Source organism: Haliotis rubra, unplaced genomic scaffold (genome assembly GCF_003918875.1).
Source record: "Haliotis rubra isolate DU_JTF1 unplaced genomic scaffold, ASM391887v1 Scf57, whole genome shotgun sequence".
Classification (NCBI taxonomy): domain Eukaryota; kingdom Metazoa; phylum Mollusca; class Gastropoda; order Lepetellida; family Haliotidae; genus Haliotis; species Haliotis rubra.
This window is the reverse complement of record NW_025767268.1, coordinates 1,377,027-1,395,865: the sequence shown is the minus strand read 5'-3', so window position 1 is coordinate 1,395,865 and position 18,839 is coordinate 1,377,027. Positions and strand designations below refer to the sequence as shown.

General features: G+C 37.5%; 1 protein-coding gene across 3 annotated transcripts in view; it reads right to left on the bottom strand.

The window, feature by feature from the left end:
* The window catches only part of LOC124254238 (b(0,+)-type amino acid transporter 1-like), a 139,782-nt gene that overhangs the window by 43,459 nt on the left and 77,484 nt on the right, over positions 1-18,839 (bottom strand). For all 3 annotated transcript variants that reach the window (XM_046688130.1, XM_046688132.1, XM_046688131.1), the window contains one exon: positions 13,922-14,021. In XM_046688130.1, the coding sequence (XP_046544086.1) occupies positions 13,922-14,021 (100 nt within the window). The remainder of the gene's footprint in view (positions 1-13,921; positions 14,022-18,839) is intronic.

Here is an 18,839-nt window from a genome sequence, read left to right as displayed (position 1 = left end):
TCAAGCAAGTCACCAACCCTCACCAGCTGATCCACCAAGTCGCCTCCTAAAGGCCACTTGGCTCCAATTGCAATCCACAATCCGAAGTAAGCAGGTAAATCAATGATCTTCGTAACAATATTGTCTCGTGGACAGAGTGATGGGATTGGGTTTTATTCCAGCAATATCACAGCAGGGAACACCAGAAATGGGCTTCACAGATTGTACTCATGTGGGGAATCGAACCTGGCTCCGATTTCTCGAAAAAAAATAAGTTTTTACACAAATTTCAAACTGAGTTTGACAATTTGAAACAGCTGATTTTTTAACTCAACTGCATTTTTATAAATAACAAGAAGACAAAGTCATCAATATCCCCCGCAATGGCAAAATACTCTTCATGATTATGTCTACGAGTTATGATTATGTCAAATATTTAGGTGTGTACATAGAAAAGTGGAAGGAGAGTATTGAAAGGGTTTAAAAGTTCTGCTCCAGAAAGGAGCACTATCACCAATTTCAGTGTAAGTCAAACTTGTTGCCATGGAAATGCCAAAAATATTTTATTCAGAATTCCAAAACTACCAAAAGGCACCAGTACACCACCAGATCAATCTATGTGCCATGTTTGGTGACTTCGACATATTGAACGGTTTTAGAGTTCTGCTTCGAAAAGAGCACTACCACCAATTTCAGTCTAAGTCTAACTTGTGCCATGGAAACGCCAAAAATATTTGATTCAGAATTCCAAAACTACCAAAAGGCACCAGTACACCACCAGATCTATCTATGTGCCATGTTTGGTGACAACATATTGAACGGTTTTAGAGTTCTGTCGGAAAAGAGCACTACCACCAATTTCAGGCTAAGTCGAACTTGTTGCCATGGAAGCGTCAAAATATTTTAATTCAAATTCCAAAACTACAAAAGGCACCACTACACCACCAGATCTATCTATGTGCCAAGTTTGGTGAAGACATATTGAACGGTTTTAGAGTTCTGCTCGAAAAAAGCTTTACCACCAATTTCAGTCTAAGTCGAACTTGTGCCATGGAAACGCATAAAAAATATTTTATTCAGAATTCCAAAACTACCAAAAGGCACCACAACACCACCAGATCCATGTATGTGCCAAGTTTGGTGAAGAAATATTGAACGGTTTTAGAGTTCTGCTCGGAAAAGACAAATGTGCACGGACGGATGAATTGACGGACGGATCGGACAGACCGGAATGACGGACCGGTTGGATGGATGAGGACGGAAAAAGCCCAAACAACTTAAGAAGCCTATCTACCCAACTCAAGTTGTCAACTATGTTTGAGTGTAATATCGATTTCAGTTCATTCTTGGAAATGCATTTTCCTGCTTTTTTTAAATTTGAGTAAAAACTCTTACTTAAGTCAAAACTCAGACTTAAGTTTGTTTCGAGAAATCGGGGCCTGGTCTAAAGTCATCATTTATTTGAATATGACAAGGCTACCACAACCCTACCTTAAAGGAAAGAGGATACCCAGTAGGGGTTTCACACAGACACAGACAGACAGACAGACAGACACAATGTGGGCAATCAAATCCAGGTGTTCCACATGACAAGCTACAAGACATGAGTTGTTGGAGGTAATATTTCGATTATGAAGTCTACTTATCGACACACATTTGTGAAAGAAATCAATCTTTTGAGGAGTATACAACACACACAGATGTGTTATTTCCCCTCAGGACAAGTAGTGTAGCAATCATTGAAAGTATACAATCAACAATCTTACAGCGTACATCAGACACCTAGCTTTGTCTTGGGACACATGTTGTTTGCCTAATCGATTTTGATGTGAGGATCCTATTCAGATAATCTATTTCCATGCTACTCTATGTTTGGTACATTGGGAATTTATCATAACCTAGGGCCGCCGATCGATACAGATCATAAAGATTGATAATTGTAAACTAAATATCGATCCATTATTGATAAATATTGGAGAAGTAATAATGTCTGAAGGAAATTAATATATTTCCCACTACTGTCGAGCAGTGACATGTTAATGCATGGGTTACAAACTAAACAGTATCCTGAACACAATTTATATAAGTGGAACATTATTAACAAGAAGACAAAGTCATCAATATCCCCCGCAATGGCAAAATACTCTTCATGATTATGTCTACGAGTTATGATTATGTCAAATATTTAGGTGTGTATATAGAAAAGTGGAAGGAGAGTATTGAAAGGTTTTTAGAGTTCGAGCTCTAGAAAATAACACTATCACCAATTTCAGTCAAAGTGAAACTTGTTGCCATGGAAACGCCAAAATATTTTATTCAGAATTCCAAAACTACCAAAAGGCACCAGTACACCACCAGATCTATCTATGTGCCCAGTTTGGTGAAGAAATAGTGAACGGTTTTAGAGTTCTGCTACGGAAAAGAGCACTACCACTAATTTCATTCTAAGTCGAAATTGTTGCCACGGAGTCCATTTTAATACCCCCCGCAAAACGCGTTGCGGGGGATAAAAACCTTAATTTGTGCATTGTGTGAGTAGATTATAGTTTTATTCTATCACAAGTTTATGCACAATATTGTCAGTGACACTATTTTTATATCAATAATCTTTAATAATTTTTAATGTCAATTATGATCTTTTTAGCCAGCCTTATCATCAACACAGAAGTTTCAAATCTCCATCAACGTACATATTTTTATTTGCACAAAGTACCATATTGTTTCATGAAAGACAATTATGTTGAAATCCCTGTATTATTCCAGATGCAAACTCCGAGAGGGATTTCGTCCACATGTGCAAACTGAGCTTCTTGTTTCAGTTACCAGACGTGATCATTGGAGTGCCAAGATCACTTTGTGCAAGTGAACCCTGCCTGCAAGCTTTCTCTATGCTATTCTCTATGCTATGGCATGGCAATACAGCATTGTATAGCAATACAAGGTTCACGATACAATACATCAATTTACACCTCCTGTATTGCCATACATATGATATATTACAAGTTATATTGATGTAAAACAAACTGTTCAAGAACCAGCTCATGCAGATTCTCAATATTTCCTCGCTGATTTTAAATTACAGAATATTCACTTTGCCCCAGAGCTTAAATGTCTTCCCTACAATATCCCATCTCTGATATCAGATCTAAAACCAAATGATTAACTGATGTGATTCACCTGGAGAAAGGGAGAAAATAGAAACCTTAGGATGAAAAAATAGTAGTGTGTCGGGATACGAATTGTATTGCACCCATTTATTGAGAGATGCATCATATCTCAGCCTTATTGTTTCATTACACTTCTGATGTTCATAATAGCAGCATGGATTTAGTTCAAATCTTGTGTTAATGAAACATGGTTGTGCTGTATATCGGTAGGCATGACAGGGTTACCTCCCTTTAGTCATTTGTAAAGGTTTTGTTTAGTTAAGGCTGGTGGATTAATGCCTTTCTTCTGACCATAGAATTTCCACTCCACAATTATATATATAGCTTAGTGTTGTAAGTAAATTTAAACTTTTAATGTCATGGAATTCGTCATCACACATTTTCATCAGTGATTAAATGGCAGTTCATTATAGTTTCTGCATGTATCAGCAATGTCAGTATTCATTTTCCATTGCCCTGTCTGAGGCCCTGTTTGGGTTGGACTGAATTGTCTGGTCCTGACTCGATTATTTATAGACAACCGTCATATTTAGAGATTATTACACGAGCAAGTGTGTCATACGACTTATACGAAACGAGCGTGAAATTCTGTATTGCCTGAGCGAGAGCGAGAGCGAGTTTCGTATAAATCATGTGGCACACTTGCGAGTGTAATAATTTCTTTATTATCCGCTTCATTCATGTACATTTGTGCAGCAAAACATGGTAAGCAAGTGTGACAGCCCTGTTCATTGACGTCACAGATGATGAAATACAGAAACAATGGTTGCAAGACAAAAGTGATATGTGCCGTGGGAGCCGTGCCAATTAACACTTATCAGAGGGGTACACAAAGTCCGCAGTCTAGACTACCAGTTGTCCAACTTCCATTTTTGTGGAAGCCGCGGTGGCTGAGCGGTCTAGGCGTCTGACTTTGTGTGCTGGCGATTAGGTGCCTGACTCTGAGGGTGCGGGTTCGAATCCCGGATGGGACTCAACCCAAAAGGTACTAGAATTTGTACTTTACTAAGAAAGTGTAATCCCAAATATAACATATGTTACATTTGACCACTTTCTAAAATGGCATTGTGTATTTCATTGGTTATGTTTCACCATCGGATAACAAAGCTGGAATATTGCTGAGTGCAGCGTTAAACAATAAACCAAACCCAATAGCAGTATAGCTCATTGTAACTGCAATAGCTATGTCTTGAGAACTTAACTGTATCATTTGGAATGTTGTACTAGCTCACTGTGTGAAGAAACTTTGTACCTTTTTTTCTCTGCAAAAACAGAAATTATATTTTGTTCAGTAATAGCCACATGTTCGTAATACCCGTCACCGCTCTTCTGTAAATCAATAAATCCAGCCTGGTTATACGACCAGCTCTCGACTTCTATTGTTCTCGACTTCTTTGATACATGGGCTCCAGAAACGAAATAATGGCTAAGGGTAAAAAATAACTGAATGAATATGTCATAAAACTTACGTACTATGTTTTAGCTACATCCATAACATGAATATAATGATCAAACGTTGATTCAGTGAAGTGCACGTGATTATTACTCCTGATGTAGAGTAATCACAGAAGATGAGCAAGGTTGTCAGTATATGAATGCAAAGCTCTAGGAGAGTGTGCAAGCCAGGATGTAGTGTCTCAGTTCATTAGCACTGTAATCAGAACAGCCGATATGTTTCAATAACCAATATGGAACTACTTGAACATATTTAGGCATCATCATTGGTGGGAACGAGTATGTGCAGTTTCAGTTACACTGGTCCAGTGTTTCTGAGGTCATGTTTACTGTGAGATAAAATACATTGTGAGAAAATTCAAGAACATGTTCAAAGGGTTAATATCAAATGAAGGTCAAAACTTCAAAAAGAGAAAGTCAGAGTACTAACAAGACTGACTGACTGAGTTTAGTTTTACGCCGCTTTTAGTAATATTCCAGAAACATCACGGCGGGGGACACCAGAAATGGGCTTCACACATTGTACCCATGTTGGGATTCGAACCCGGGTCTTCGGCGTGATGAGCCAACGCTTTAACCATTAGGCTACCCCACCGCCCCGTACTAACAAGAAGTATAATAACTGCCAATACATGTTAAACAATAACAAACATGCCTGGGGAACGGCCATAAAAAAAGACTTTCCAACATGGCTGTCAAGCTCACAGGCCCTCCAAGATGGCTGTCAAGCTGGCCATATTGAAAACCGGATACAAAATTTGGGTGTCATCATTGGTAGGGAGCATATGTAAACTTTCAGCTTCATTGGCTGAAGGGTTTGTGAAGACAAATCTTTGTAAAGGACAATGGATTCTTGCCACGACATAAACTCACATGACTATCAACTGTCTGTAAAGTAACTGGGATGTAAGTGATACTGAGGTCATGGATACCTAAAACCTTTGGTTCATAAATACTGCACAAGTAGCCAGCTGCTGTTACCACAGCATAGAGTCTGTTGTTTCTAAGCCAGGCAGGGAGGGATTACAGGGTTCTACACAGACTTTTTAAAATGGGAGTCATGGTGACTCACAATATATATTTTTGGGAATCATTTTCAATATTTGGGAGTCATGAACATTTTAACATTTCCTTGTGTTAATCATTCTCAGTGTGTAACTGTGTATGTCACACCACCAAATGTAACTACAGCATTGTTCAATTCAAACAGCCAGGATTACTGTCTCCTCTGAGTTCTCTGGAATAATCTGACAGCTCTGTAAAAGTCAAACTATCATCGAACAATATTTTTTTGCTTATCAAATCGATTTGATTGAACTGAATTGTGAGGGCCACCCATAAAACTTGCGTCAAGCTTGACTCGTATGATAATAGTTTGAGAGTCGTTTACACAATTGTTGTGTCAAATACGCAGGAATCACGCGTCATGTAAAACCCTGGGATTAGGTGAGGTGTGGTGAAATTGGGGTTTACGTCGTGCTTGAGAATATTTTACTCATATGACGACGTGCATGTGTGTGTATGTGTATGTGCTGCTGCTTGTACTAGCCCAGACTGCAGCTGGTTTTATAGTGCTAGCCCACTGAGATACCATGCCGCAGTGAAGCATGAATACCCCACTCAGACACATTATACTGACTCCGAGCCGACCAGTCCTTGATGTACCCAGGCAGGGACCAACATGTACCATATTTTAACGTCTTTTGGGGATCGAACCTGCGACCTTCCGCTCTCCGGGCGGACACTCTAACCACTACACCACGGAGGTGGTCACCCTGGGATTAACAACTATTAGAAGAGTCCTTCAGTAACACTGATGATAAATCTTGCATAAAATATCACATTTATATATGCAGATAAAACAGTATGTCAATGATAAAAAACACTTTACTCAAAGGAAAACATCTACAATGAGTCTGATTGCTTTGAGCAAAGCCTAAAATGACCCATTTTATATATCTGTGTATATAGATACTTGATCTGGCAACATTTCACAGCACATTATGACATATTTGTCAAACATCCAATTAATCATCTGATATTATGATGCTATCACTAAACAATCCTAATGGTAGTCAACACAGTGGATGCTGGATACAGCTGCACAGCTTCACGACAGCGAGGATAAGTGGATGTTATTTAACATGACATTGAGCAATATTCAGCTATATTTGCGACTTCTACAATGCATCTATCAAGAATCTCCCTCTTATCCAGAGCATCAAGTCACATGTTCTTTGCAAGAAGAGGGTCTTCAGTGTTGACCAGAAGCTTCTGATATCCTGGGATCAGATATCTACAGGAAGGTTGAGTTATATTCTCGTAAAGACGCCTCATAAAATCCTGCACATGCTGCAAGTGGCATACAAAACAAATTCATAAATTACATGTCAACACAAGTTACAAAAAAATCAATTTCAGCAAAGCATCCGACAATATAAAATTGCCTTGTAATTAACATCAGAACGTAAGCGTACATTGTTTCGCAACAAGAAACCACGAATAATGACATCACATCATACATACAGCGTGGATACGGTGCTTTGTGATTGTCCATTATTATTTTTTACAGATTAAGATGAAAATGCAGCAGAGAGGGTTTGGGTGTACCTGGCACAGTCAGGCTGGAAAGGCTCATTATTAGCTCAGGACCCTTGCCCCTTCTACACGCAGCCCAGACAGCAAATGGAACTTCCCCCCTGGGAGCACTGCATATGTCGAACCCAGCAAGAACACTCCCCAATGCTGCAACCTTCTGCATTACCCAGAGCGTCAGAAGGGCTATGCTCCCGGTGGAGAACCCAGGCACTCTCCTCAATGAATGTCCATTATTATCTTTATTACAATCAGATAGCTAGATTCTTTTCAGTGTTTGACACATGTCTGTCTTCCTGGTATATACCCAAACCTGAAGACTCTTATAATGGACAGGTAACAAATACCTCAAGAAACTTAACAGCTTGCATTTTTCATATACATATATCTTACTGAGAGGTATAACTAGGAATTGTGTCACATGCCTGGAGTATTAATATAGTTTGTTGGGTCATCCTTCCACATTAAATTGACCCACTGTGATGTAACTGAAATACTGTTATAAGAAGTTTCCAACCTCAAGGCTGATAAAAGTCATTAAAACATGATTAAATCAGTACAATTTTGTCATTTCCACACATAAGTTATTTGCCCTTCAAAAACTCATGATTGCTGTGTTTGTTTCCTTCATTAATTAACCTGAAATCATTCACCGACATTTGATTGCCCCTCCGAAATATGACCAGATATTCCAACACACAATGATTTATATGATGTTCATTGAGGTATTAAATGCATACTATAGTTATAGACACTTTCAGTCAGTGAGGATAACCAATGTATACCATTCAACAGAAGTTAAGGTATGACAGATTAACTATAGTCATTTGAAAAATTGATAGCTCTTTAACTTCTGAATAGTATACAGCTTCATAAACATTCTTAGAAGATGAGGAAGTCATAAACTATAACACAGATGCAGAAATTTCTCTAGATTTTCAAATAACATGCCGCTAACATTATTTTGTTCAAAGTTAAGAGTTTCTTTTAGCTCTTATTTTCTCGAATTTATTTGTATTTTAAAGCTGTATTCACTGCATGAATGTAAAATCAAACATTAAAGTCTCTTCCTCAGTACTGGTTACTGTTATATTATCAGTGAAATCAAATATCCAAAGACGTAATATCAGTTTCAATTTGACAATATGAATAAGGAAAGTTTTAATTCCAGCTGGTGACTATCTACTGAACATTTGCTGCAGACAAATACTGTTCTCGCAATGTGTTTTCACTACGTAGCATTAAACTAGCCCTGCAACAAGGTGATGAAACCACCTTTAACAATTCAATTCTTTATTCTCATAAACCACCTTGGTGGTACAAGAGCATATATTGTAAACATATATACAAATGCAAATTCAAATTCAAGATGGAAGTAAACAACATATCAACATTTTTTTCTGACAAGAGATGATAGATGTAGGATATATTTTGATAGATTGCCTTGAAAATGTTTACTTTATGAAAGAATTATGTGAAACGAATGAATATGCCCCAAAATAGTATGTCTCAAGTCACTGAACCACATTATTTTTGCCTACTGCCCAGCCTTTCCTGCAATGCTAAAGCCTTAGATGAAGCAAGTCTAGATTTCCTCAGGTCCTGAATCTCCCATCTCGCTGGGCTCCTTCTCAATTTAAATGGAATGATTTGTTACTATGAAAATTATATATATTCAGAGACTAAACATTAATCTAGCCCCAAAATAGTCACGTTTTTAAAAATAAAAATGATTACATTGGTGATTAATGAAAAAAGCCACTTAACAGCTAAGGGTTAGCAGTGTTCAACATTGACCCTGAAAGGCTAGGGTTCTTGTCACACTCCTAATGTAGGAAAGAGCCAACATCTAGATTCAAGGACTACAGGAGCAAATCTCCAGGATCTAACCCCCTCTAACTTCACTCACTGAATAATGTCCATCTGTACTTGACTATAGTCCTTTAAATCTTTACAAGACTTGGGCAAACACAATATTAGTTACAGTTCCCATTACCCAGATCTGTCTATTACTGATCCCCATCTGTTTGGTACGTTACTACTGGAGAAACCTGCCAACTTCATAATCTCTGATAAAAACAAATGTAAAATATTACAAAATTAACGCTTTATCAATAACTAAAAACATGTATATTTTCTTCACTGAAAGTGAACTGTGAGCGGTAAGCCAATTGATTTGGATTGGATTACTTATGCAAAGTTATTAAAGTGATAGCACTGCAGGTGTTCAAACAAAGTTTTACTTTCTACCCAGAGGTGTAGAAGTGAGCTGTATTCTAAATAGAGCATGTCTAAAAGAGTCCACGTCTATCATGATATCTAAAGTTAAATATTTTGGAAAATATTTGCTTCCAGATTCAGAATGATCAGATTTCTATAAAGAATATAAAGAATTTTCAGCAGCATCCTAATCCTGCATGATTTGTAACATGGAGAATGAATGCTACTCACCAATCGAAGACAGTGATCTCGTCCCACCCTGAACGCCTTGCCTTATATAGCTAATGTTACTGTGTCACATTCCATCCATGCTGGTGGAATTAATGGATTTATGGATCAACCATCAAAACATATACAGCATCACTAGGCGTAACATCAAACAGAGCTGTGACCAAATAAATACAACAGTGGACAAATTAATTAAAAAAACTATCAGTGTATTCAGAATAAATATGAATAACTGAAAGAAATATCTATTTTCTTTTCATAAATATTAATACGGGAAGACAGCTGAGGTAGCAGGTTAGACTTCTATTTTCCGCCAGTGTAACACTGAAGTACACATGCTGTCATTGTTATCAAGGTAGTAATCACATACTTGATGCTTTTAGTTCATAAACACATTATATTTGCTGGTTGAAAAGGAACAGACATGCTTTTTCAGTATGAGGCAAGAAAGCTCTGGCCATTCAATCGGATCCATCATACTTTCTAAATGATTATTATGAATTTCTGCCTTTTGGCTGCCGTTTCAAAATCATGTATTACAAAACTAACAGAACTTCAAAGTCATTTGTCCCATACAGTGAAAAATCTTCCTCCAAACTTGTAATAGTGAAATCAATGATATGGCACAAGTGATTATTATATTATGTACTTTGATTATGATTCATCATCATATTGTGATTAGCTTGATATTGTATATATGTATATACTTCAACGTATGTTTTATCTTATCTTATATAGGCAATTGTTATTGCCACAAGGAAGTTGAAAGCTTCAATGTTAACATATATACACAGGGTATCACCAAAACCAATTTGAAGATTATGTCCATGCATATGATAATAACTGTGGCATACACCAATCATATCCCATCACAAGACATAATTACGTATACGTGACCTTTAAGCTGTATTAGATAATTTTTCAACTTTTACACCTCAAAACAACACAAAAACTTAGTTCCTCACCTCGGCAAGTTCAGGACCACTTGTTGTCATCTTTATGCTACCCTCGGCCACAAACATAGAACAGCTCTACTTAAAGGACATCATAAATCAATCCTATACTAATTGTAATTAGATCGGTTCATAAATAATCCAGCAAACAGCTTCATTATTAACGTAGATAATCTGTGACAGGATGGGTGTAGCAGGATCAATGACAGTGCTGGTCTATCACATGGTCATGGATTCATCACCCACATATTCACAGATTCAGAAATATCACCAGCAATGTGAACACACACATGACACTTTTGGAGTCGGCCATTGTCGGAGATAAGCTGACAGATTATCCTTAGCATCAAAGGCACCCATTTAACTACATGATAAGTGAGTGAGTGAGAACAGTTTCTCACCACACTAAGCAATATTCAAGCCATATGGTGGCAGTCTGTAAATAATCAAGTCTGAACCAGACAATCCAGTGATCAACAGCACCACCAGATCCTGTTAGTCACGCCTATGGCAAGCATGGGTTACTGAGGATCAATTCTAACCAGGATCTTCATGGGTCACATGATAAGTAGAAGAAGAAGAATACTTTATATAGAGGTCACATGGCACTGCATATACAGCTCATGAAGGGATAGTTGGCGTACATTCTACAGGCACCCAGCCTAAAGGCCTTTGAGACATCAAAAGGCTTAGTAAAACAGCTAAAAAAGTAAAATACACAATGTATCCATACAGGCAAAAGATAAGATCACCTACCGTACATAAAACCAGTGTTTAAAACTCACAAAATTCCAAGCCAGACAGCCGGACTGGTAACTTTAAAAAAAATTACCAGTCCGGATACAAACTTGCCCGTTTTCAACAATAAACTGAAATTACACGTGTTGTGATTGGTTGTCATAACATGAACTGTCCAGTCGTAAGTAGTTTAACAAAATGTTCATAATACCTCAAACACGACAAGAGATAGTGTCTGATATTATGAAATATTTAATGTTATGGGTAAAAATATCTACCAGACCACTGGACAGGTTACTTTTGAAATTTGACCGTCCGAGATGAAAACAAACCGTTCCGGGCGGTCGGGCAGGCGGGAATTTTAAACGCTGATAAAACATCACATTACCCATGCCCAGTAAACATACATGGTGGTATTACAGAAAAGACAGTGTGTTTTTTTTCGCTGCCTAAACATTAGTGATACCAGTGCGGCTAGGGGTTTAACAAACTTTTCATTCTGCAGCAGGAATATAGTCTGGTCAGTAGGGGACATATTAACAAATAATGGGTCAAATATAGTTGTTTTTTCCACAGGGTGGGGCAGTGGGGTAGCCTGTTTGTTAAGGTGTTCTCTCGTCATGCCGAGGACCTGGGTTCGATTCCCCACGTGGGTACAATGTGTGAAGCCCATTTCTAGTGTCCCCCGCCGTGATAATGCTGGAATATTGCTAAAAAAGCGGCGTTAAACTAAAACACTCACTCACTCTTTCTACAGCTCAAAGCTGAATAAAAATTGCAGCCTACTAAAAAGAGAGTTCCATCCTCAAGTACAGATTTGATCGTGCAGCGGTGACTTTATTGTGCGGTGTCTTTAGGTGACAAAATCTACCAAGCTCTTATTCTAAGGGTAGAGTACAACAGTGAAGTTTACTCAAAAGATTATGTTGTAATCTATTCATTGTTGTACTTTCATATGGTTCCACACACAATACATCCTAAAACAGTTACGGAGCTTATTGCCATTAGCCACTGTCCATAAGCCATTAAACCAATCAATACAAGTGTTTGCCACTGATATGGCAATGTCCCCCGCCGCTAAAGAATGCAATATCTATATTTACTACTTTTTATTTTGGGTCACATACATTACAAGATGCCTGAAATGACTGGTGTCTGCATAATCACCCAATGTAGGCTGTCAACATACTTGAAAACATTGGGTGCAATGTTTTATGAGATATCACCTTTAAAAAGCGGTCAAAGTGTCGTGGTGACCTTGAAGATAAGGTCAAGGTCACCCAAATAGACTGGTGTCTGCGAAATCCCCCAATGTAGGCTGTCACCAAATTTGAAGACATTGGGTACAACAGTCCATGAAATATCGTGTTAACAAGAGTTCAAAGAGTCGTTGTGACCTTGAAGAGATAAGGTCAAGGTCACCCAAAATGAACTGGTGTCTGCGTAATCCCCCAATGTATGCTGTCACTAAATTTGAAGACATTGGGTACAACAGTGCATGTGATATCACGTTAACAAGAGTTTGAAAAGTGTTCAAAGTGTTGTGGTGACCTTGAAAATAAGGTCAAGGTCACCCAAATAGACTGGTGTCTGCGAAATCCCCCAATGTAGGCTGTCACCAAATTTCAAGACATTGGGTACAACAGTCCATGAAATATCGTGTTAACAAGAGTTCAAAGCGTGCAAAGTGTCATGGTGACCTTGAAGTTAAGGTCAAGGTCACCCAAATAAACTGGTGTCTGGGTAATCTCCCAATGTAGGCTGTCAGCAAATTTCAAGACATTGGGTACAACAGTTCATGAGATATCGCGTTAACAAGAATGGGACGGACATACGTAGGGACGCCGCTGAATACATAGTCCCCCGTTCCGCGTTGCGGCAGGGGACAATAATCCTGGGAGATCAACCAGGTTTTTGCACAATTAAAATCCAAACAAGAAATATTACACAGATCAGGATCTGGTAACTGAAAACTGTTGAGCAGTGCAATAACACTGTTATTCCATGATTTATGGAGATCAGCTATAAATAGCACTCAGCACTGTTTTAATATGCTGCATAAAGCCTGCGCCAGAAACGTAAAATTTCAATTCTCTGTTTAGCTAGAAGCGACAGCCATCCCATCTCACCTCTGAGTGCAAGATAAGTCAACTGCTTACCTGTAATGTAATGACAGGGAGCTCACCCTTACCTTCATAATAAGTAAAGTACCTACCTTTGTTGTAATGACAGGGAGCTCACCCTTACCTTCATAATAAGTAAAGTACCTACCTTTGTTGTAATGACAGGGAGCTCACCCTTACCTTCATAATAAGTAAAGTACCTACCTTTGTTGTAATGACAGGGAGCTCACCCTTACCTTCATAATAAGTAAAGTACCTACCTTTGTTGTAATGACAGGGAGCTCACCCTTACCTTCATAATAAGTAAAGTACCTACCTTTGTTGTAATGACAGGGAGCTCACCCTTACCTTCTTTGTTGTAATGACAGGGAGCTCACCCTTACCTTCATAATAAGTAAAGTACCTACCTTTGTTGTAATGACAGGGAGCTCACCCTTACCTTCATAATAAGTAAAGTACCTACCTTTGTTGTAATGACAAGGGGTACAGGAGTCCTTCATGTTTTTGGAACTTTGGTCTGTTCCCATTTGGCTGCTGATGCAAACTTCTGTCAGGAATGCACTCTGTAAGCAGAAGACAAAGGTTCAGTGTTTGGAACTAACATACAGTAGGGGCCAGAAGTGATCCCTGCAACCTGTGGTTGTCAAAGATTCGAAAATACCCTCACCTTTTCGCAGACACTTGGTATCATCACTTTTTGAGAGTGATTCATAAACACATGCTCACATCATCATCGTATTGTATTGTTGTATCTCATGTTGTCAATCACTGGATTGTCCATACTCAAATGTTTACAGATCATGTAGCAAAGCTGTAAAACTAACTTCTTTGAATGGCATTTTAGAAGTTGGGAAGTACAATCTAGACAAACTTTTTTGTATTTAGTGAGTGCAATGTTTCAATACAGAATCTTGTTCTTACAAAATAAACTAAGTTGTTATCCATAAGCTTGGCTATATACCCATAACACTGCAGAATGCACAGTTAAACAAACACATACTTGTGATATAATCAGAATTGTACAATTGACTTGGCTTTAAGCACAGACTTTTTCATGGATGTGGAAATGGTTTTGTTGTTTTTGTTCATGGATTGGATGGTCAGGTTCAGTGACTTTGCTGATGATATGTTGTTGTACCTTCAAAACATAGAGGGGCGGTGGTTTTCCCTTTAGCATAGATTGTTGCTCATTGTATCTGTTTTGTCTTGTCCACAGTTGATTATTTACAGACTGTCCTCATTCACCTGCAACAATGCTGTGTGCATCACTAAACAATTAACTAAAACTCTCTTGGGACAAGAGAAGCAATGGTCATGGAACATTTCTACTGCACTATAATCTATCGGATAGACAAATGACAATATTTTATTACCCGCTAGTGAATTCTCTGCAAAATGAATTCACTCAAGCTTAATAGTACTAAGAGTTCGTAACAATTAGCAAATAGCAACCAAGTAGGAAGAATCAAGTGCTTTCTAATATTACCACTGATTTCTCTTGACCCGAGGCCAAAAGGCAAATGAGAAAAACATTTCAAAATTAGGTTCAAATTTCATGTTACTTCATACTTGTAACTTATGTCAGGCCTGCCACAGAAAACTTTCCCACTGTGCAGAAAAACGCAGAAAAGCCCACATTAATTGTGGAAATAGCAACATAAACATAATACCTCGCTACTGAAACAGTAAAAACAGCAACTTTAAATCGATAAAACTGCATAAAAAACCGAAGAGCCTGCAACTTCGATTTTGCGCATGCGCACATGGAAGGGGAAGTCTCGACCACATGTTCACATTTTCCAGCTTGGACAAAAGTTACATTCCCTTTTAAGTATTTCTGTTGTGTTATTTGGCATTTTATCATCATGATACTTGTGTGCACACTTGTTTAGTTTACTTTCCATTCGTATGAAATGACTGACAGCAATTATTTTGACATATTTAATACTTTTCTACGCGAGGCGATTCACGGTTGCTCGGAAATTGGAAAGAAGCGCATGCGCAGTAGAGGTCAAAGTTCGCTGACATAAAAATGTTGCAGTTTCATAGTTTTTACTGTTTCAGTAGCGAGGTATTATGTTTTTGTTGCTATTTCCACGATTAATGTGTTCTTTTCTATGTTTTTCTGCACAGTGGGAAAGTTTTCTTTGGTAGGCCTGTTATGTGATGGCTTTGAATAGGTGATTTGTATTTAACTTATTACAGGATAATGATTACATTGTATAATTAATATCAATATACACTGTTCAAAGACCTCTGAATATATGACAGTAAGAAATAGAGAAAACCCAAGTTCATCATAACAGATATTTTTGAAATTTGGGTTGCATTGGTAGTACCTATATGAATCCCCAGAAATAAGTCAAGTAACATGTTTCTGGTATGCAGTCACAGTGGTAATACTTGAAGGATCTCAAAAATGTATTTGGAAGTTGAGAAACTTTCCATGCACATTTAAGCCAGGTAAAACGTATGTGGGTGGACTTGTTTTTGTGTCTTTTTTTTTTTTTTTTATCACCCTTTATAACTGGCCATCCCTCTTCAGACACCATACTGTTAGGGATATATACCATGGGGCTTGAAGTAAAGGGTAACTCAAAGTACGATGATCAGATTTTTTCCAAATGTCTATAAAGTCATTATTTTGGTGGTTGAGAGTTACTTTAATTTTACTCTCAAATGCGCATTTTCAAGATACTTACTCATATCGAACACATGGTATGGTTTCTCAAAAGTGCCACATGGTCAGCCCTTAACGCATTAATAAATTATGATCAGAAATAATGTTTGAAACAGGTTCAGAAATGTGGGAGTTTGAGGATAATGTGGAAATATCAGGCAGTAAGAAAAATGTCCAAGAAAAATGACGGTGACAGTACACATCATGTTAAACAGATAACTCACTCCAGTTATAGCTTGATACAATTCAAAATTCTCAAATGAACACTACACATAAAACTGTATATGTGGGCCAAAATTTGGCACCATTAGCTGTTACATTTGAAAACAAGTTGACTCCAAAATAGTATTTTGAATGAATTTAAATAATTGTCAAAATTTGAATTGATGTACCGGTAGCTGCTAAATGTTAAAGGGAAATAGGAACGAGAACAAAACTTTTGATATGTTGTAAAGGATATTCTAAAAGTCACCTTCCGTGACTAAAATTGAGCAAAAAGTTTGTAAAATAGCAATAAAAACACAAAAAATGTGCTCGTATTTCCGCCTATTACGGAAACACCCGACAGTTAATGACAGTTAAAAGATGTTCCTGATGTCATTTCTGAAATGGATGTTAGACCGTATCAATATGATCCGATTTTACATCTTGCAAGACAATCTTCCAGTGAAGATGAAGAAGAAGAATCAAGCGAAACGGAGGCACTGCTTGAGGTCAAAATATATTTGAAAATAGACATATCATTTAACAAGAATACTATTTGTCAGCAAAACCCACCCCTATAAATATATGACCAGTCCCTAAGAATTATTTAAAAAAATATTAATATGATTGCAGTTCCTTTTGTGTCAAATGGGTGACTGTAGGGTGTCTGGGGTTTAAAAAACAAAATAATTATGCTTCAGACAGGGGAAAATAGAAATTCCACTGGATTTATTTCGTTGAAAAAAATTAGGATCCTAGTTCTCATTAATAAAGTATCAAGTCTCCATACACGATCCCAGCCTGGTCGAGCAGAGATAATTTTCATGACGCAGATAGGTTATTCCCCGAAAACTGGTGAATTATAAAATACTAGTCAGGACAATGTATGTTTCCCCAGTGGTTGGTTATGGAAATAGTTATGGTACTCGGTCATAGCCTTAGAATGACATCTTATCAGCCAATGAGAATACAGAACAACTTTCACGGAACACACTACTGACAAATAACGAGTCCGATGCCGACGTAATCGGACAAAATGGAAAACAATGAAAGCAACAAGTACTTCATGATTTGCTGTTGTATTTGCCAATGTTTCAGGTAGACTGCAGCATTTAGGGCTCCAAACCGAAAAGAACGTTATAGCGAAGCATTTTCAAGCTCATGTGAAATCTCTTACTGATTTTGATTAAATATATCTCATGGGTACCAGTCGAACTGTCCCAGCTACAAAATGCCCCAGCAAATTTAGTCATTCATTCTAATTTGGTCAAATTTATTTAAAATGATTAAATATATGCCGTAAATGCATAGTTTTTGTCAACTTTGATATTATGTTTTTCATGTAAAAGCTATTAGGAAGTAATATTTCTGATAAATGTTCCATAGTAAACTCATAACTATGTATATACTTTTTTATATCAAGAACATAATATCAAAGTTGACAAAACTATGCATTTATGGGCTATATTTAATCATTTTAAATAAATTGGGGCATTTTGACTACCCCCTGGGTCAATTTGACCAAAACTTCGAGGCAATATGACTAAATTTGCTAGGGCAATTTGCAGCGGGGGGCAATTCGACTGGCAATCGGACTTTAATCTAATTTATGTTAAAAATACCACTGACAGTAACTTGTAACAGGGAATGATGGAGTATAAATGAATCATGTGGGTACTTCTTCCTTCTTTAGCCTAGCTTTGGGATTTTCATTCCCCATGTATACATGTCTCTATCATATGCGTCCGACTTGGAATGATCGAAGCATTTCTCCTGCCTAAATCTGTCTCTTTACTTGGAAAACGGAAGAAATGGTGGCTCTTTCCATTGTTCGATGATTCTGTGCATCCCCAGGCAACGGAATACACCATCGTACCATTTACAAAAACGACAGAGACAACACAATATGTATTACTGTAGCGCTTGTTCTTTGGCAATATGGCGGACGCTTGTCACATATGACGTCACGAGCAGAAAGGTCACGTGAGTTCCAGCGGAATATGCATAATGGCCGAAGCTCAGATAACAGAAACTGTTTTCGCAATAAAAACATCATAAACCATATTTTTTAAATACAAATTGGGGTACGTTTCTGATGACTTTTCTTTCACCCAGCAAATTATTGCAATTGTCTAGTATTCTCCTTTAAATGTTTACAATATTTAAAAAAATATTTTCCCCTTTATTCAATACTCATTTTACATATTTGTTACACTCGTGTATACAGATAAAATACACATATATGTATATGCACATATGTATGTTTTCAATTTATCTTATATTTTTGCCCATATGTCGAAAATTAAATATTTTGAAACCTATTTGTCAGCCAGGGATTACAAGAAAAATATTTGGAACTTAAAGTTTATGACAGACAGTAATGTATCTATGTTATCATCAAATATCTGTCAAGACATTTATTTTACTTTTCATCTATTTCAGCGATACGGTCCAATGCATAATCCAAGATCTTTCCATATATCATTTAAACAAGGCT